Source organism: Rana temporaria, chromosome 1, assembly GCF_905171775.1.
Source record: "Rana temporaria chromosome 1, aRanTem1.1, whole genome shotgun sequence".
NCBI lineage: Eukaryota > Metazoa > Chordata > Amphibia > Anura > Ranidae > Rana > Rana temporaria.
Genome location: NC_053489.1, coordinates 6,964,578 through 6,986,197, shown reverse-complemented (window position 1 = coordinate 6,986,197; position 21,620 = coordinate 6,964,578). Strand labels below are relative to the sequence as shown.

At 44.9% G+C, this 21,620-nt stretch overlaps 2 protein-coding genes across 2 annotated transcripts in view; both read right to left on the bottom strand.

Moving 5' to 3' along the window:
• The window catches only part of LOC120924009, a 742,797-nt gene that overhangs the window by 108,894 nt on the left and 612,283 nt on the right, over positions 1 to 21,620 (bottom strand). The gene's annotated exons all lie outside the window — the stretch shown is intronic.
• On the bottom strand, positions 10,556 to 20,012 carry LOC120924295. The gene is made up of 2 exons (XM_040335169.1): positions 18,631 to 20,012; positions 10,556 to 10,880 (listed from the first exon to the last, which is right to left on the bottom strand). The coding sequence occupies exons 1-2, from the start codon at positions 19,726 to 19,728 to the stop codon at positions 10,869 to 10,871; spliced, it is 1,110 nt and encodes a 369-aa protein (XP_040191103.1). The 5' UTR covers positions 19,729 to 20,012; the 3' UTR covers positions 10,556 to 10,868.

Genomic DNA, 21,620 nt, shown 5'->3' with positions numbered 1-21,620 from the left:
CCTCCCAGTCTGTGGTGTCGGTGTCCCCCAGTCTGTGGTGTCGGTGTCCCCCTAGTCTGTGGTGTCGGTGTCCCCCCCCAGTCTGTGGTGTCGGTGTAGCCCCCAGGCCCAGTCTGTGGTGTCGGTGTCCCCCCCAGTCTGTGGTGTCGGTGTCCCCCAGTCTGTGGTGTCGGTGTCCCCCTAGTCTGTGGTGTCGGTGTCCCCCCCCAGTCTGTGGTGTCGGTGTAGCCCCCAGGCCCAGTCTGTGGTGTCGGTGTCCCCTCCAGTCTGTGGTGTCGGTGCCCCCCCCAGTCTGTGGTGTCGGTGTCCCCAAGTCTGTGGTGTCGGTGTCCCCCCCAGTCTGTGATGTCGGTGTCCCTCCCAGTCTGTGGTGTTGGTGTAGCCCCCAGTCTGTGGTGTCGGTGTCCCTCCCAGTCTGTGGTGTCGGTGTCCCCCCCAGTCTGTGGTGTCGGTGTCCCCCCCAGTCTGTGGTGTCGGTGTCCCCCCCAGTCTGTGGTGTCGGTGCCCCCCCCAGTCTGTGGTGTCGGTGTCCCTCCCAGTCTGTGGTGCCGGTGTAGCCCCCAGACTGTGGTGTCGGTGTCTCCCCCAGTCTGTGTTGTCAGTGTCCCCCCAGTCTGTGGTGTCGTTGTCCCCCCCAGTCTCTGTGGTGTCGGAGTCCCCCCCAGTCTGTGGTTCACCAGTCAGTGTCAGAAAGTGTGGTTGTCAAGTCTGTGTCTGCACTTATTGTTTCTCCTAGAGTAGTGAAGGCAGCCGAGGGTGCTGTACCAGAGTGTATGGTGGTGCCAACGCCTTCTCCTCGGTGTGGCAGAAATGCGGGTGGAGTGAGGAATGGATTGGATGATGGTGGAGGGGGAGGTGGGAAGGGCATGAGAGTGGCTGGTGCAGAATGCAAGGTGAATGATGTGGGGGAGGGATTAAGGAATCGCATCCTGGTGGTAATTACATTTTTTTAGCCTGGATTTTTTATTTAAAAAATTAAAATATGTTTCTTTCTATTTTATCTTGTCAGGAAATGGTTTTCTATACTTGCTGATGTAAGCACGCTTGTTTTTGTTTAGTTGTTGTTTACTTTTGTGTAAATATGTTTTTATTAATGAGCTGTATGTTTGTATGATTTTTTTAATAAAACATTTGCACTCTAATTTCCCACCATAGTCACTAGGGATGAGATTCAAGTTTGAGTCGAAGTCAGGTTCGACTCGAACATTGCCTGTTCGGCTGTTCGGCAGACAGCGAACAATTTGGGGTGTTCGTGGAAAATTCGAAAAGCCGCGGAACACCCTGTAAAAGTCTATGGGAGAAATCTTAAGTGCTAATTTTAAAGGCTAATTTGCAAGTTATTGTCATAAAAAGTGTTTGGGGACCCGGGTCCTGTCCCAGGGGACATGTATCAATGCAATTTTTTTTTTTAAAACTGACGTTTTTTCGGGAGCAGTGATTTTAATAATGCTTAAAGTGAAACGATAAAAGGGAAATATTCCTTTAACCACTTCAGCCCCGGACCATTTTGCTGGTCAATGACCGGGCCCCTTTTTTGCGATTTGGCACTGCGTCACTTTAACTGACAATTGCGTGGTCGTGCGACGTGACTCCCAAACAAAATTGGCGTCCTTTTTTTCCCACAAATAGAGCTTTCTTTTGGTGGTATTTGATCACCTCTGCGATTTTTATTTTTTGCAGTATAAACAAAAATAGAGCGACAATTTTGAAAAAAATATATAATTTTTACTTTTTGCTATAATAAATATCCCCCAAAAAATATATAAAAATATTTTTTTCCTCAGTTTAGGCCGATACGTATTTTTCTACATATTTTTCGTAAAAAAAAATAAGCGCTTATTGATTGGTTTGCGCAACAGTTATAGCGTCTACAAAATAGGGGATAGTTTTATATCATTTTTATTAACCACTTGCTTACTGGGCACATAAACCCCCTTCGTTCCCAGGCGAAATTTCAGCTTACGGCACTGCGTCGCTTTAACTGACAATTGTGCGGTCGTGTGACGTGGCTCCCAAACAAAATTGACGTCCTTTTTTCCCCACAAATAGAGCTTTATTTTGGTGGTATTTGATCACCTCTGCGGTTTTTATTTTTTGCGCTATAAACTAAAAAAGAGCGACAAAAAAAGAGCGACAATTTAAAGAAAATATATATTTTTTACTTGTTGCTATAATAAATATCCCAATTTTTTTTTTTTTTTAAATATTTTTTTTCTCAGTTAAGGCCGATACGTATTTTTCGACGTATTTTTGTAAAAAAAGTTATGGTTCGCGCAAAAGTTATAGCGCCTACAAAATAGGGGAACAGAATTATGATTTTTTTTTTAAATTTTTTTTTTACTAGTAATGGCGGCGATCTGCGATTTTTATTGGGACTGCGATATTGCGACGGACCTATCGGACACTTTTGACACAAATTTGGCGCCATTCACATTTATACAGCGATCAGTGCTATAAAAATGCACTAATTACTGTATAAATGTGACTGGCAGTGAAGGGGTTAACACTAGGGGGTGAGGAAGGGGTTAAATGTGTATCCTAGGTGTGTTCTAACTGTGTGGGGGGAGGGGGGTGACTGGGGGAGGTGACCGATGCTGTGTCTCTATGTACAAGAGACACAGATCGGTCTCCTCTCCTCTGACAGCACGTGGAGCTCTGTGTGCTGGTCGGCTAGTGGTTACATTTCGTCCCTAGGGGGGTGTATAGTATGCCTGTGAAGCAGCGCATGTTTCCCGTGCTTAGAACTGTCCCTGCACAAAGTGTCATTTGTGAAGGAAAAAAAGTCATTTAACCACTTACCCCCCGGACCATATTGCTGCCCAAAGACCAGAGTACTTTTTGCGATTCGGGACTGCGTCGCTTTAACAGACAATTGCGCGGTCGTGCGACGTGGCTCCCAAACAAAATTGGCATCCTTTTTTTCCCACAAATAGAGCTTTCTTTTGGTGGTATTTGATCACCTCTGCGTTTTTTATTTTTTGCGCTATAAACAAAAATAGAACGACAATTTTGAAAAAAATGAATATTTTTTACTTTTTGCTGTAATAAATATCCCCCAAAAATATATAAAAAAAATTTTTTTTCCTCAGTTTAGGCCGATACGTATTCTTCTACATATTTTTCGTAAAAAAAAATCGCAATAAGCGTTTATTGATTGGTTTGCGCAAAAGTTATAGCGTTTACAAAATAGGGGGTATTTTTATGGCATTTTTATTAATATTTTTTTTTACTAGTAATGGCGGCGATCAGCGATTTTTTTTCAGTATTGCGACATTATGGCGGACACTTCGGACATTTTTGACACATTTTTGGGACCATTGGCATTTTTATAGCGATCAGTGCTATAAAAATGCATTAGATTACTATAAAAATGCCACTGGCAGTGAAGGGGTTAACACTAGGGGGCGGGGAAGGGGTTAAGTATGCCTGGGTGTGTTCTTACTGTGGGGGGGGGGGGATGGCCTCACTAGGGGAAACACTGATCTTCTGTTCATACATTGTATGAACAGAAAATCAGCATTTCCCCTGCTGACAGGAACGAGAGCTGTGTGTTTACACACACAGCTCCCGTTCTCCGCTCTGTACCGAGCGATCGCGTGTGCCCGGCGGCGATCGCGCCCGCCGGGCACACGCACGGGAGTCGGGGGCGAGCGGGGTGCGCGCGCGCGCGCCTCCGGCGGCGCGCGTGCGCCCCTAGTGGCGGCTAAAAGGCAGGACGTCCATTTACGTGGTCTCGCCTAGGAGAGCCACCTTGTGGACGTATTATGACGGTGCGGCGACGGCAAGTGGTTAAAATCACTCGCGGCTATTAATGAATTGTCGGCTCCCGGCAATATAGAGAAAAGTCATTCATAAAAAAAGCGTGGGGGTCCCTTCAGGTCTGGTATGGATATTAAGGGGAACTCCACCCCAAGTTTAAAAAAAATGGCATGGAGTTCTCCCCATAAATCCACACCAGACCCTTATCCGAGCACGCAAAAGTCATTGATAAAAAAAAAAAATGCGTGGGGGTCCCCCCAAATACAATTACCAGGCCCTTCAGGTCTGGTATGGATTTTTAAAAATCCATACCAGACCCTTTATCCAAGCACACAACCTGGCAGGCTACAGGAATAGAGGGGGGCGCGAGAGAGCGCCCTCCCCCTGAACCATACCAGGCCACATGCCCTCAACATTGGGAGGATGCTTTTGGGGTCAGTGACCACATGTTGATGGGGACAAGGGCCTCATCCCCACAACCCTTGCCCGATGGTTGTGGGGGTCTACTGGCGGGGGGCTTATTGGCTTATCGGAACCGTACCAGGCCACATGAGGGCATGTGGCCTGGTACGGTTCAGGAGGGGGGGGGGGGCGATCTCTCGTCCCCCCCTCTTTTCCTGTGGCCTGTCAGTTGCGTACTCGGATAAAGCGTCTGGTGTGGATTTTTGGGGGGAACTCCACGCCATTTTTTTAAATTTGACGCAGGGTTCCCCTAACCACTTAAGACCCGGACCTTTAGGCAGCTAAAGGACCCGGCCAGTTTTTGCGATTCGGCACTGCGTCGCTTTAACTTTGGAACATATATGCATTTAACTGACAACTGCGCGGTCGTGCGACGTGGCTCCCAAACAAAATTGGCGTCCTTTTTTTCCCGCAAATAGAGCTTTCTTTTGGTGGTATTTGATCACCTCTGCGTTTTTTATTTTTTGCGCTATAAACAAAAATAGAGCAACAATTTTGAAAAAAATTCAATATTTTTTACTTTTTGCTATAATAAATATCCCCTAAAAATATATAAAAAAAACGTTTCCTCAGTTTAGGCCGATACGTATTCTTCTACCTATTTTTGGTAAAAAATCGCAATAAGCGTTTATCGGTTGGTTTGCGCAAAATTTATAGCGTTTACAAAATAGGGGAAATTTTTATAAATTTTTTTTTTTCACTACTAATGCCGGCGATCAGCGATTCGTTTCATGACTGCGACATTATGGCAGACACTTCGGACAATTTTGACACATTTTTGGGACCATTGTCATTTTCACAGCGAAAAATGCATTTAAAATGCATTGTTTACTGTGAAAATGACACTCCAGCGGCGATCGGATTACAGAAAGCTGGCTTACAGCGGACTGTAACACCATTCTAGGTGAACTGGTGCCAGAGAATTATCGCATAATAACAGAAAACAGAGTGTGGCAAAGAGGAGGAGGCCTGGCAGTGATCCACAAGAGTTACCTCTCGATCACTAAACCAGTCCGTCAAAAACCCACTTCCATTCATGGAAACCCTCTCCCTACAGCTTCAAACAAATCCCCAGGAGACCGTCCATATCCTACTCTGCTATAGACCACCGGGTCCAAAATCGCAGCTTCTCACATCATTGACAGAGTTCATTTCCACTTATACACTAAACAGCAAACAACTTTTGCTGCTTGGGGATCTCAACCTTTGGGCCAACTCCTCACAGGATCCCGTTGCCGACACTTGCATTGACTACTAGGTCTGCAGCAGCTAGTATGTGGGCCCACACATGCTTCTGGTCACACGCTCGATCTTATTTTCAGACAATATCTGGAAGTAAAAATTCTGGAAAATGAGCCGTTACCATGGACAGACCACCATGTAATCAAATTCATGATTACCAAAAATGCCCCTTTAACAAAAACACCAAAACCAGTGACAATGCACTGGACGAGATCTCTGAAGAAGCTCCATTCGGAACGCTTCAAAACAACATTAGGGAATAAAGTAAAAACAATCCAATTACATCAATCAGCCACGGAAACCCTGGATGCCATTAACACAGCTCTACTACAGTCAGCCGACTTAGTAGCGCCCAAACGGAAAAACAACTCCAGCTGGTTTAACGACCAGCTGTCGTTGCTAAAGCAAGAATGCAGAAGAGCGGAAGCAGCTTGGAAAAGAAGCGCTACAGACGAAAACCACACCATCTATAAGGTAATAACACAAAAATACCACAAAGAAATTTTCAAGCCCAAAAAAACTAATGCCCTAAACCGCCCCCGCGAACTCTTCAATTTAGTCTCTCAGACCATGAATCCAGTCTGCCTGGAAGCTCCCAATTCAGATACCCAAGAATTTTGCAATGAATTATCGGATCATTTTGTTAACAAAATTGAAAGGATCCATGAAAGCATTCAGCAAAACAGTACCCCCTTAATCCCCCCCTTAGTCAACCGCCCAATTCCCACAGAAATCAGCCGCAATCAACAATGTTTACTCTAAAACTCATCTCCATCGAGGCCACAAAAAATATCATCGGCGCCCTGCGAAATAGCACAGTGCCTAATGATATTATCCCCACCAAACTGCTGAAGGAATGTGCCGATATTCTGGCACCACCTATCAAGCAGCTTATAAACCAGTCATTCAAGGAAGGCATAGTGCCCACCCTGTTGAAACAAGGCATAATTAAACCCATCTTAAAGAAGCCCACCCTTGACCCCAAGGCCTGAACGTCTTCTCCAAGATAATGGAGAAAGTAGTGGTACAACAGCTGCAACAGCATTTAGACACCCATAATTTGCTCGATCCTTTTCAATCGGGTTTCCGTCCCGGGCACGGGACAGAATCAGCACTGCTCAAAATATGGGATGATGCTCTCGAGGCCGCAGACGAAGGAGAATCTTGTCTTCTAGTACTGTTGGACCTTAGCGCAGCTTTTGACACGGTAGACCACAAACTATTACTAACTCGGCTAGCTGAAGTAGCCAGTCGCGGAATGTGACTTAACCTGGTTCTCCTCCTTTTTGGAAAACCGATCACAAGTAGAGAAAAAGGGACCGTTCACCTCCGAAAAACGCACAGTGTCATGCGGAGTCCCTCAAGGATCCCCTTTGTCACCGGTGCTGTTCAATATCTATCTCCGCCCTCTTTTTAAAATCATCAGCAGCCAAAAGCTACTTTACCACTCTTATGCGGATGACACACAATTGTACTTTCGCATCTGCAACAAAAAGGATCATCATCCTGGTCTAGAGAAATGCCTCTCTTTGATAGAAAACTGGATGACAAAGAGTTATCTTAAACTCAACGGTTCGAAAACAGAACTTCTCCTGTTTCACGCCAATCGAAAGAATCAACTTGCAACACCCTGGACACCTCCGCCCATTTTGGGCAAAATCTTTGCCCCTAGCACCAAAGTCAAAAGTTTCGGAGTCATCTTCGACACCTTCATGACAATGGATGCACAAATAGGGTCAGTAGTCAGCGGATCGCACCATCTGCTGCGCCTACTATGCAGACTTATTCCATTTATTCCTAAAGAAGACATAGCAGTCGTAGTGGGAACAATTGTTAACTCCAGACTTGATTATGCAAATGTCCTCTATCTCGGACTCCCAAAGTACCAAATCACTCGCCTGCAAGTCGTTCAGAATACGGCCGCGCGACTTGTGACTGGGAAAAAACCATGGGAATCAATCTCACCCTCACTGAGAAGCCTTCACTGGCTGCCAGTGAAAGACAGAATAACTTTCAAAGCACTCTGTCTGACGCATAAATGTATTCTGGGAAATGCCCCCCAATATCAATGCGAAAAACTAAAGGCTCACAACCCCAATCGCGCTCTGCGATCCTCCAACCAAAATCTACTCCAAATTCCCAAAACCAGATACAAGTCCAAAGGAGAAAGAAGATTTGCTGTCCAAGGCCCTCGACTTTGGAACGCTTTACCAATGTCATGATCTGTGTCATGACTCTGGTCACCTGCTGGTGGCACTGTTCCCTCCAGTAACAGGGGTGCAGTTCTGGTGGCCACCAGCAGGTGTCTCCCAATTTGTATTTGCATAGGTATTTAAGCCCGCCCTAAACTGGAGTTCAGGGCTTCAGTATTTTGCTTGTCAGCCTGTTCCCTGCCTGATCTGATAGCTGTAGCCAATCTGTTCATGATTCGCTCCCTGCCCTGGACTCTGGTTCCCCCCTTGTCGCTTATTGACCCCGGCTTGTACTTTTGGACTTTGCTGCTCTCTCCTATCCTTGACCCCCGGCTTGAACCTTGGACTTGCTTGTGTCTCATCCCTGCATTACCTGCTTGGTGGTTTATGGTTTGCTGTGTCATGTTTGCTCATCTTGGGGGTTTTCTATGATTGTTTTACACGTGTGCTTAACCTTTAATAAAACATATATTTTTCACTATCTTGGTGCCTGTTTCCGTTAGTGCAGCCCATTGACCTGTTACCCAGTACTCGGATGCCTGCGTGGGCATCCCCTGACAACCAACCTCCATTCGGTTGGAGGAGAACCACTTGGCCTTCAGGAGAAAGATCAAAACTTATCTCTTTTCCCAGGAGGTCAAAGGAGAAATGGTCAAACAGGCGCCCAGAGGCGATTCAGTTCGCATGTGCAGCGCTATATAAGTTTTTACTCACTCACTCACTTTCATTGTTTCACTTTTAGCATTATTAAATTCACTGCTCCTGAAAAAAATGCAGTTTTTAAAACTTTTTTTTGCATTGATACATGTTTCCTGGGACAGGACCCGGGTCCCCAAACACTTTTTAGGACAATAACTTGCATATTAGCCTTTAAAATTAGCACTTTAGATTTCAAGCGTTCGAGTCCCATAGACTTTAACAGGGTTCTAAGATTCACACAAACTTTTGGTCTGTTCGCAGGTTTTGGTGTTCGGCTCATCACTAATAGTCACATATACTAGGGCTAATATGAATGGAAACTGGTAAATCTACCAGTACCAATAAAAAGGAAGACATAGCAAATGGTTAGTTTCAACCACCTTGGTCCAAAGTGAACTACTGACAGTCAAAAGAAGCCTAGAGTTCAGCTTTATCTTTCCTTTTCCCTATTGTGGTTAAACAAACTTATCGGGTGGTAATGACCTCCTTTCATAAAGTAGATTGATTGACCCAGATCCACAAAGAAGTTACGCTGGCGTATCTATTGATACGCCGCGTAACTTCTAGGTTGCTCCGGCGTATCTTTGTTTTGTATCCACAAAACAAGATACGCCTGAAGCTGGGCTAGATCCAACTGGCGTACGTCTTAGTACGCCATCGGATCTAAGGTGCATATTTACGCTGGCCGCTAGGTGGCGCTTCCATCGATTTCCGCGTCGAGTATGCAAATTAGCTAGATACGCCAATCCACAAACGTACGTCCGCCCGGCGCATTTTTTTACGTTGTTTACGTAAGGGTTTTTTCGGCGTAACGTTACCCCTGCTCTATGAGGCGTATGCAATGTTAAGTATGGACGTCGGGCCAGCGTCGTTTGCGTAAATCGTTCGCGAATAGGGCTTTGCGTAAATTACGTTCACATCATTTGAATTCCGCACCCTTACGCTGAGAGATTTACGCTACGCTGCCGTAACTTTAGAGGCAAGTGCTTTGTGAATACAGCACTTGCCTCTCAAAGTAGCGGCGGCGTAGCGTAAAAACGATACGCTACGCCTGCCTAAAAATACGCCGCTGACTGTGGATCTGGACCTTTGTGTTTATTAGTATTCCTTATTTTTGTTTTTTTAAAACACAGAAAAGAGGAAGTTAACATAGCATATACTGTAACCATAAAGATTTGTTGCATCATAATTAAAATGATAGTTACAGTTAAAAGTGCTTACCCAGATCAAACTCTCTGCACTTTTTTTATAGCACCTTAAAAGATAAATTCAACTTTTATATACAGTGATACCTCGGTTCACGAACGCTTCTGTTCACGAACAACTCGGTTCACGAACAGGAAAGTTCATAAAAATATGCTCTGGTTCACGAACTCCGCCTCGGTTCACGAACAGGAGCCGCGGCCATTTTAATGCTATTTCCAGGCTGTCACATGGTCGTGACTTTCTGTAGGAAGACCGTGGAGAGAAGAAGACACACAGAAAGAAGTACTGTGAGTATTCTGCAAACATTTTGAGTGATTTTTAGATTTTTGGTGTGCTTTTTAGCACATACAGTACTGTACTGTACTACAGTACTGTCCTTGCTGTATTGTACAGTTCACTGAAGGAGTTTCCCCTGATGTCCTTATGGAGGGGGACTCTCCCTCCAAACAATAACTGCCTCCCACCTGCCTTCCTCCATGCCAGAAGTCATCTCAAGCAAGGTTAGTGTCCTCTCTTTATACATTACTATACTGTACTAATGTATATTGTAATTTGTTTTATATTTTTGTGCTTCAAAAACCCCCAAAAAAAGGTCAGCACGGATTAACTGGATTTACATTGAACCCTATGGGAAAATGTGCCTCGGTTCGCGACCAATTCGGTTCGCGACCAGAGTCAGTTCACGAATTAAGTTCGTGAACCGAGGTATCACTGTATTATATATATTTATTATTGGTTTATTTATTTTGCTGTTACCTAGGGATAATTGCTGTACATGTGTTTTACGTTAGATTAATGTGATTCACATTAGAGTTACAGCAGCATTAAAGATTTTGATTATAGTAATGGTTAGAGTGCAGTAATTTGATAAAAGTTTTTTTTATATATACTAAAGGAGTAGAGGATGTTCACTTTTCTCTGAATAAAGCAAAGCAATGTTTCCATGAAAAAAAAAGGAAGAGATTAAATAAAAAAAAAGAGGGATTATACTCAAATTCAATAATTGTATTTATTTATATTCACGTATTCATTTCTACTGATCACTTTTTAAAATAAAACATTTGAGTTATTATACAAAATACAAAATATCGACATTGAAGCACTAAAATTACATTGCAGAAATGTAGTTTACTATTACAGCAGCCTAATTCTACAAAGACACTGTTTGAAGGAAGCATGGAGGATGTCACAATCTCTCCAATGATACAAAAAAAAAATATATATATATAAAGTTACATCAGTGTAACCACATAAACAGTAGAAGTTACGATATATTGATGTGTACAATCCATCCAGGTCTTTGGTTACTCAGCCTTCCACCTAAAACAAATATAAAATAAAAAAATTGTAAATATTAGAGGCGGAAAGTGGGGGGTCACATGTTCTTTAGTTATATAGAACATGAAATCTGCCTATAACTTTATAAATACTATCTACAGCATATGTGATTTAATACAATAACTATACATACTGGATGTGGACTAACCGACAATTATTGTGAAAATGAATAAGAATATTGGGCCAGATCCACAGCCCCGCAGCGCAACGTAACTTAACTGATTTAAGTTACACTGCCGCAAATTTCCGAAGTTAGGTATCGATCGACAACACACTTACCTGGAAATTTGCGGCGGTGTAACTCAAATCCGTCCGGCGCAAGGCGTTCCTAATCTAATGGGGCGAGTCCCATTTAAATTAGGCGCGCTCCCGCGCCGGACGTACTGCGCATGCTTGTGACGCAAATTTCCCGACGTGCTTTGCGCGACGTGACGTCATTTTTTGATCGGCGCGGCGCGTAGCGAGCGTATTTCCGTATTCCCGTACGGCTTACGCAATCGACGTAAACTTTAAAAATTTGACGCGGGAAGGACGGCCATACTTTACACAGCAGTACGCCTGCTGTGTAAAAGTAGGGCTGCTTTACAAAAGTGTAACTATGCGACGGGAAACTAACGTAGCGGCGACGTAGCGAACGCGAAAAAGCTTTGAGGCTCGACGTAACTCCTCATTAGCATACCCGACGCGTAATTTAAAACTATTACACCTGCCGGATCTTCTGTCTATCTCTTGGAAACTGATTCTGTGGATCAGTTCCAAAGATAGAAACAGGAATACGACGGCGTATCAGTAGATACGCCGGCGTATCCCTTTTGTGGATCTGGCCCATTGTTGTGTATATATATATACCTCCATTTAACCCATATTACATCTATGTATATACGGTACATACAGTATACATAGGGGTCAGGGCCGATCCTAGGGTCACAGGCGCCTGGGTGCAGAAATATTTCTGGCGCCCCCACATGGGCGTTGTCATTTTACTAACTCCTCCCCTTTACATCTCATTATACATCACATTTGTAGATGGACTAGGCGCAGGAATGGGCAGGGGCTGTGTATCCTATGCAATCTATCATGCCATAAAACATCTAGAGCAGGGGCAGCCCACAACACGTGTAAAGGGATGCTGGGGATGGCACAGCACACAGCACACAGTACACTGTGACTCACCTCGATTCTCTCTCTGTGCAGCCGAGATAGAGATGGGAGGGGGAGGCATTCCAACTGGAGTTGGTGGAGACAGTGTGGGATCCAAGACTCCCAGTGTTAGGAATTCATTCCTGCACATCAGCACTCAGCAGCCACTGAAAACTAGAACCCTCATGTCAGGAAGAGGAGCGGCCCCTCCCCCGAGCACTGCCAGGCTGGACGGCTGCCCTATGCTTACACATCAGTTCTGGACAGACACACACCTATGCTCAGAACACTAGTTCTGGATGGACAAAAACAAGGAGGGAAGGAGGGAGGGGAGAACTCTGGCAATTTGGCGCCCCCACCTCTGCAGGCGCCTGGGTGCAATGCACCCTGTGCACCCTGCCTAGGATCGGCCCTGATAGGGGTTCTCCTTATTTTAAAGAGAAATTCTGCATTCTGATACACTCCCCCCTGCTGGGTCAGAGTTGGGACCTTCTATTCATCAGCCATCACTATCACTATCACTATGAAGCCTTGTCAGGGATAGCAGGACCCCACCCCCCCCTGCAAAGTCCCTTCTTCCCAATGCTGAGTAGAGTATTCCTATCATATACATTCCTGGAAATGGCTTGTAGCATGTCTGTGCTGAAACAAATACCATCATCTCTGATGAAGAGGTCTTGCGAAGTGATCACTTTAACCTTTTCACTGCCAAGTCCGTACACCGTACGGACCTACAGAAGTGCCCGCAGGTGGCCAAGTATGTATGGCATACAGACCTCATTTCCCCCTCTCCTATAAGCCTAGGGTCATTTTAATGACCATAAGCTTATATCAGAATTTATAATGAGGAGTCCCTCCATAGTACTATTTTACTTTTACTAGACCTACATGTACATTTAATTATTGATTTATAAATGAATTTAATATCCAGTTGTAACAAAAAAATATATATACACACATATATATATAAAAAACATTTGAAACAATTAGCTATTTTAGACTAAAAGTGGAACATAATAAAGAAATGAAAAAAAATAATGAAAAATAAAAACAATGAAAAAGTGAAAAAAAACAAGAAAGGAAAAATATAAAGATGAAAATTTAGAAATAAAAATAAATGTAAAATAAAAAAAAAATAAAAAAAAAATAAAGATCAAATTTAAATAAAATAGAGAGAAAAAAAAAATAACAAATGAAAAATGAAATAAAAAATAAAAATGAAAAAAAAATAAAAATGGAAAAAAAATTAAATAAAACAATTAATTAGAAAATTATTAGATTAGTGTTCAATTTAGAATTTTTCCAATCTTTTTCATTATTTTCATTTTATAATTTTTCTCATTATTTTTATTATATTTTTTTAATATTTTTTTCATTTCATAATTATTCATTTTATTTTTATTTCCCTTTTTTTATTACTTTTTGTTTTTCGTTTTTATTTTATTTGTTATTGTTATTTTTATCTTTATTATGTATTTATTTTTACATTTATTTTTATGTTCGTCTTTTTTTCCTTTTTAAATGTTTTCACTTTTTTATTGTTTTTCCTTTTTCATAATTTTTCATTTCTTTATCATGTTCAACTTTTAGTCTAAAATAGCTAATTGTTATTCCGTCTTTTTTAGCTTTTTAAAATCAAAATGTTTATTTTTTATATATATATATATATACAGCCCTCAAAATTTCCACTCGCCTACTAGCATTTGGCGAGTGGATTTAAGCTGGGGGCGAGTGATGACAGGGCTGCATGACCAATCTCCCTCCAATCTGTGCCTACACTTACAGTCCCGATGAGATTGGCGGCCGAAGAGGAAAGGTGCATGCTCGGGAAAAGTAGTCTGGTGAGCCGCGCACAGGTGCTCTTCTTATAATTCTCATTAAGCCATGGGACCTAACAGTATGACCTCTCTGAGCCCCTCCCCCGGGCCCCGACCAATGTAGCTGGAGAGCAGAAAGTAATGAGTGAGGTGGAGAATTGCAAAAATTACCACTCCGGTGCAGCGCTCACTGAAAGTTGCCCTGACATGAGAGCGGCAGCCTTCTAGTTTGTGCCGTTTTCTTCTCCTTGTGCTCTATGTAAGTTTAGCCTGAGCACTGTGAACAGACTGTTCTCAATGTGTGCTGTGCGCTGTCAGTGTGCGCTGTGCTATGGTGTCAATGGCTGTGCAGTTGTGTGGATCTCAGCGCTGGATTGTACTCCCTCCCGCTGTGCTGCAGCTCCTCTCCTCTCTGCCAGCCTGAATAAAAGGGGGAAGTGGGGACATGCAAGCGTGGAGCCGCACACACAGGCTCCTGATGATGAGATGAATGGGAGAGAGAGAGAGGGTGGATGGGAGTTGCAGAGGAGACAGCAAGAGAATGGGGAAGAGACCCAGTTCTAGTGCCCTGTCCCTCTGGTCTGCCCCCAGTGCCCTGTCCCTCTGATCTGCCCCCAGTGCCCTGTCCCTCTGGTCTGACCCCAGTGCCCTGTCCCTCTGGTCTGACCCCAGTGCCCTGTCCCTCTGGTCTGCCCCCAGTGCCCTGTCCCTCTGGTCTGCCCCCAGTGCCATGTCCCTCTGGTCTGCCCCCAGTGCCCTGTCCCTCTGGTCTGCCCCCAGTGCCCTGTCCCTCTGGTCTGACCCCAGTGCCCTGTCCCTCTGGTCTGACCCCAGTGCCCTGTCCCTCTGGTCTGCCCCCAGTGCCCTGTCCCTCTGGTCTGCCCCCAGTGCCATGTCCCTCTGGTCTGCCCCCAGTGCCCTGTCCCTCTGGTCTGCCCCCAGTGCCCTGTCCCATTTTGTTAAAGTTGTTGTTGGTAATATTTAATTTTGTAACTTGATTCTGCATAAACAGTGTCATTCCATGAGATAATCTACGAGGGCGTGTTTACGGGTGCAATTAGTCGCAGGGCAGTGTATGAATTAGGTGGGGCAACTGGTGGCGAGTAACTTCTGAGGCCTGGCTAGTAGCTCAGGACTTGAAATTTTGAGCCCTGATATATATATATTTATTGACTTTGCAGTATGAGGATTGTAAAAGCCATTCCAGCTGTTTTACATGGGGGAGATCCTGGCGGTTTTGAGGAGGTTCTCATACTATCTATGGACCAAATTGCACTTGGGAAAGAATTTACATGTAGGTATAAATAGGTAGATTCAGTAAGAGTTAGGCCGACTTATCAGTAGATAAGCCGGCCTAACTCAGAATCTACGCCGACGTATGTTTAAGCGTATGCTCAAACAGAGATACGCTTAAAGATATCTAAGATACGACGGCTTGCGCCGTCCTATCTTAGATTGCAATTTTTCGGATGGCCGCTAGGTGGCGCTTCCATTGCGGTCGGCGTAGATTATGTAAATGAGCTTGTACGCCGATTCACGAACGTACGCCCGGCCGCCGCAGTCGATTTACGCCGTTTCCGTAAGGCCTTAGGAGGCCTAAAGTTATTCCACCTATTAGGTGGAATAACAATGTTAAAGTATGGCCGCCGTTCCCACCGCGAGATTCGAAATTTTAACGTCGTTTGCGTAAGTCGTCCGCGAATCGGGATTCACGTAGTTTACGTCCACGTCGAAATCAATAGGCCCGTGCGGCGTACGTAACCGCAATGCACACTGGGAAATGTAGTCGCCCGGCGCATGCGCAGTGACAAAAGAACGTCAAAAACGTGAGGTCAAGCCTCATTACCATTAAACACGCCCCCCCAACCCATTTGAATTAGGCGCCCTTACGCCCGCCACATTTACACTACGCCGCCCTAAGTAAGGAGGCAAGTACTTTGTGAATCATGTACTTGCCTCTCTTACTTAAGGCGGCGTAGTGTAAACACGCTAGGCTACGCCGACCTAGTTTTGCGCGCCCCTACCTGAATCTACCCAATGGTGTCTGAATGGAGCTAATCTGACTTCCGGAGACACCACCATCAAGGACCAATACGGAAATAGAGCGCCAGGAATGGACGAGGGATACCAGTAGTCAAAATTGTGGACCAATCACTTCTGGTTCCGCGGCAATGTGATAGGTTTAATAAGCAATGTTTGGGGTATAAATACCGTGACGCAGTGGCGTAGCGTGGGTTGTCAGCACCCGGGGCAAGGCAAGAAATTTGCACCCCCTAACCTGAGCCCCCTAACCTGGGACTCTCTGAGTCCCTTCTCTTCCTACAATAGTACTGACCAGCCTGATTCCTATACTGACCACTACATGGACCTACATGATTCCTAGACTGACCATTACACTTACTTACCTGTCTACTGCACTGACCAACCCGATTCCTACACTGACCACTACACTGCACATCACACTGACCACCAGGGCTAGTGCAAGGATCTTTGACACCCTAGACGATACCTAATTTTGCTGTCCCCGACTCCACTCCACGAGCCAAGCAGCAACGCTCCTCGCCAACCCCCTCCCTACATTCTGGAGTGTGGTTTGAGGGGTGTTTCAATTATCGTTTGACAAGCCTGTTTATCATTCTTTGTTTGTGAGTAGTTTTCATTATTTTAATTTTTCATTAAAATTTGCCAAACGGGAGTACACGAGGCTGGTGCGCCTTTCTTTCTCCTTTTTTGTCCCGACTCCACTTTACCCTGCCTCTGCAACACATGTGACCTATCTGACCCCCTGACACACCTACCTGACACATGCACTGATCCTCCTGAATCCTACTTCCTGCACTACTCACATTACACTGACCCACCTGAACTCTACACTGACCTACCTGACCATTACACTGGCCTACCTGACACCTACACTGACCTACCTGACACCTACACTGACCTACCTGACCATTACACTGGCCTACCTGACACCTACACTGACCTACCTGACACCTACACTGACCTACCTGACACCTACACTGACCTACCTGACACCTACACTGACCTACCTGACCATTACACTGGCCTACCTGACACCTACCCTGGCCTACCTGACACCTACACTGACCTACCTGACACCTACACTGACCTACCTGACACCTACACTGACCTACCTGACCATTACACTGGCCTACCTGACACCTACACTGGCCTACCTGACACCTACACTGGCCTACATGACACCTACACTAACCTAAATGACACCTACACTGACCTAACTGACACCTACACTGACTATTACACTGACTGACACCTACTCTGACCTAACTGACACCTACACTGACTATTACACTAACTGACACCTACACTGACCTAACTGACACCTACACTGATCTAACTGACACCTACACTGACTATTACACTGACTGACACCTACTCTGACCTAACTGACACCTACACTGACTATTACACTAACTGACACCTACACTGACCTAACTGACACCTACACTGATCTAACTGACACCTACACTGACTATTACACTAACTGACACCTACACTGACCTAACTGACACCAACACTGACTGACCTGACACCTACACTGACCTAACTGACACCTACACTGACTATTACACTGACTGACACCTACACTGACCTAACTGACACCTACATTGACTATTACACTAACTGACACCTACACTGACTGACCTGACACCTACACTGACCTAACTGACACCTACATTTGGTAATAACCCTTCACAATGATAGTTAATAGATATTTTTCACTGCTAGAACAAGAGTGGTATAACACATATTTATTTAGTAGTTAGCACAGTCAGCACATTCTTTTTCTATAAGTGCCTTACTGTTCATAGTGTGAGCCGCATCTTCACAGCTAGCCTCGCCCACTCCCGCATTTTGATATCCGCACCAGAGATGAGGGCTCTTGAGAGGAGTACTGAGGCAGCCACAATCTTCCTACATTGCATAGAGGAGCAGAATCAGAAACGGTTCTCCTTTTGGCCAATTGGGAAATGGGTCTCAGACCCGCTTCCTGATTGGCCCTGAAGAAGAATCAGTGTAAAAATAGTGAATATTCACTCGCTATTGTTACACAACTGGTGTGGCTCGGAGCTCAGTGACCTGCTATCCAAGCTCACCCTTTTTTGAAGCCTATAGAGCCTCTGGCTCTAATAACATGCTTAAACCCGCCCAACCCCCTTTGGAATGCATGCGTCCGGTATGTAGATCAGGGGGCCGGACGCATGGATGGGGGGGGGGGGGGGCGGTGCCCGTGCACCACTAATGGATGGGCTGCCACTGATTTTATGGCTCCTTGGCTCTGACAAACAAATTATCTGGAATTCTACATAATATACACAGTATGAAAGCTCACTCTGGCAAGTTCTGCAGTATGTTAGGCTGAGCCACATCTTTGGTCCAGGAGCAGCAGAGAGGTTGAACTACATTAGGTTTGAAGTGCTGTAATGCAGAAAAGTTAGCCCTGTGACCCCCTTTTGTGGCCCTGCATTGAAATAGACAGAAGACCCCCCCCCCCCCCAGACCTCTGTTGACTGGATTCCTGAATTGCACTCCTCCACAGATCAAACAGAATTGCATTTAAATATTCCGGTGTTGTAAAAAAAAAAAATATGAAAACGGGTAATTCTGCTGATTCAGCACTACATACTAGTGTATAACAACCTTCTGTAAACTACAAAAATATATAATGAATCTCAAGAATCACATAAGATAACAATAGAGGTCAATAGAAATAATGTAGGTGAAAAGGTTACCTGATCCGTTATAAACATGGGCTGTTTAGGAACTTCTTCCTTTAATTCCTGGATGACCTCCTCTGCCTCCTCTCTAGGCAGACATTCTTTTTTCAAATAGATGTCATCTCTTTTACAGGCGGTCAGGTTCTGTATAAGCAGCTCTTTAGGAATCTTCAGGTGGCCGTTAGGGAGATGAAAAGCCAAAATCAGATGGTTCCACACGCCGTAGGTTCCATCATCAGTATGGAAGCAGGTACCATCATTTTTAAAAAACGCACAGGGCTGGTAGCACTCTTTACGGACAACACCATCTTTAGAAACCATTACTTTGAGAGGGATGGTGGTGGACTCCGGTCTCCAGTACAATGTCCCATCCATCCGGTACACAAAGGGCAAAGGATCAGAACTTCCCTGGACAGTGGGCACCTCGGTGAAATCATTGAACTTGTCGGTATCAGGACTGTGCACTACAATATAATGGGCGATCTCCAGCTTGTAGAGCTCAGTACCCAGAATCCTCATCTGAGGCTCCCCACCTCCGCAGTGCTGATCCTTGTACCAAGATAGAAGGTCATGTAATGGGAAGGAAAACTTGAAATTACCGTAACGGGAAACAGATTCTCGAAAAGCCGGAGAGTTGCCAAATTGTTCTCTTAATTCTCCTGAAAACATTCTTGGATCTTTTGGGTCAACGACCTTACTCACTTTCTCATATGCCTGTTGGCGGGCTTTCTCAAGATCTTCTGAAGAGATATCTGCGCTCCAGTACAACAGATCTTGGAATTCAGGTCTTTCTTCAATTATCCATGGAGGTTTCTCTCTCTCTTTATTACTTATTGTTCTAAATCCATCTTCACCCCAAATTCCTTCCAAGTCTGTCTTCGTGGCGACATGCTTAACACTATAGACTGGAATTGGTACCTGCATATGTTCATAATGGTGACTTTCTACTTTTTTAAGTGTTACCGCAATTCTTTTATGATTTTCATTATTAGCAGAAAAAATACTGGCAACGTCTTCAAGGGATAAAAACTGTCCAAGCACATAATTGTACTCAATTCCTAGCAGACCAATAAATGTCCCTAGCTTTGGTTTCCAAATATTATTCTCTGCCATGCCTTGTGCTTGCCTGTTGAGGGTTCTCTAACGTGTCGTCTCTGTCTGTTCATGGCTCCAGCACTGTGAGGGATTATATACACAGGAGAGTAAAGGCTACACCCAGATCTAGATGACTATGATGGAAACAATGCAAGTACGTCTACCTGTGTGATCAGTAGCAGGGTGTCATAACCAGTGGCAGGTTTACAGTTACAATTTTTGTGTTCTCAGTTTAAGCCCCAAGACATGGGTGAACACCTAGAGCTCTGTTACTGCATCTTCCAATAATGTATGTTCTGTGAGCTGTGTAGGTCAAAGCACTAGTATACTGGATCTTTGCTCTCACATTTTCCCCCTGTTTACCAATCCATGTCCCCATTTTATATGTAGCGCTACCCCCGGAGGAGCTGCTGGTTGTTTTGGGCGACATGTTACCTCTTGGCTCCCCCGAATTCCTAGGGGTGAATGATGCGTATTGCATTTGGTAGAAGTAAAGGAATGTCCAGACAGGCGCTCTTTGCTGTGCTCTTTATTACCCAGCCGGGTAAAAACAGTAAACTTGTGGTGAGGAAAGTAAAGTTGAAGAAGAAAGGAGAACAGCAGATTCAGGCGTGATGGTAGGAAAACAATCCTGTTCCCAAGCGTAACACTTTTGCTGCTCCACTCCTATGTGAGTGGGTTTAGTGTACCCGGACAGGCCTCTCTCACTGACCTGGCAGCCGGAGTATCACTCGGACAATTGTAGGATGGAGTCTCTGCCACAGACCCTCCTTGGTGAACTTGAACTTGAGGAAAAGTCTCTGCCACAGACCCTCCTTGGTGAACGTCAGAGAAACACCTCTGCCACAGGCCCTCTCTGACTTGTAGTTACGGAGATGATCCTCCTTAGATGAGTTACGCCTGGATCTCCTTCAACTTGTCGCCCAGGTACCGACTGACAGGTGATCAATCCCTCGGTGTCCGGCTACCTTGATCCCCGGTGGTTTGTCCAGGCCCTTTTGGACCGCCAGCCTCTCAATGGCGCTCCTCAGACGGACTCCCCACGAACAGCAGTACAGCTTGGGATCCTCAAAGGTGGCAACCCAGTCGCTTACTGCGTCCCCGTCGCTGCTCAGATGCTCCGGGCCAACATGGTCCCGGAAACCAGGAACACCGCGTGGCATGCACGCCCCTGCCAGGAAAGCCATAACGCCGGGGCGCCGTGATGTGGTCACCCTAAAGGTGGGTGCCACACTGGACGAAGAAGACCCAGAAACAATGGCGTTTCTGCCCCATAAATACCCCTCCCAGCATGCACAGTGAGGACAAACCCTCCTGATTGGCTGCTGGGAAAGAGCACCCAAACCTCGACTCCACTGCTGCCACCTGCAGCACCAGGGTTGGAAGAACACCCCAGTACAGCAGAATAAGCCTACAGCACAGCCAAGCTGAGACAGAGACCCTATTTTACACATAACAATTTGGATCAGAGTTTAACTACACTCTGATCTACACATAAATTTAACTAGCACCAGTACTATAAAGTACACAGGTGCTACATATGTTTTTAAAGTGATGTTTTACATCAGTTCTTACTATTCGCACACAATCTTATTTTTACATATAAATATTTAACCCAGAACAAAGGGTTCTTAGATCATACTGGGTTAGCTAAAAAGACATCAGAGCTGAAGCTGCGCCCTTTCAGACATAAGTGTCTCCCAATGATATTTTATATTGAGCTGTTTGATAAGGGAGGATTCAGTGTGTCAGGAGGAAAGAGGCAAAAAGCCTGCATTACTTAAAAGATAAGTACGGTATTAACCACTTCAGTCCTGGACCATTATGTAGCTAAAGGACCAGGCGACTTTTTGCGATTCGGCACAGCGTCGTTTTAACTGACAATTGCGCGGTCGTGCAACCTGGCTCCC

Bases quoted from the DNA above. Each gene is read 5' to 3' on its own strand.
- LOC120924295 (XM_040335169.1), bottom strand. From the start codon at position 19,728: ATGGCAGAGAATAATATTTGGAAACCAAAGCTAGGGACATTTATTGGT.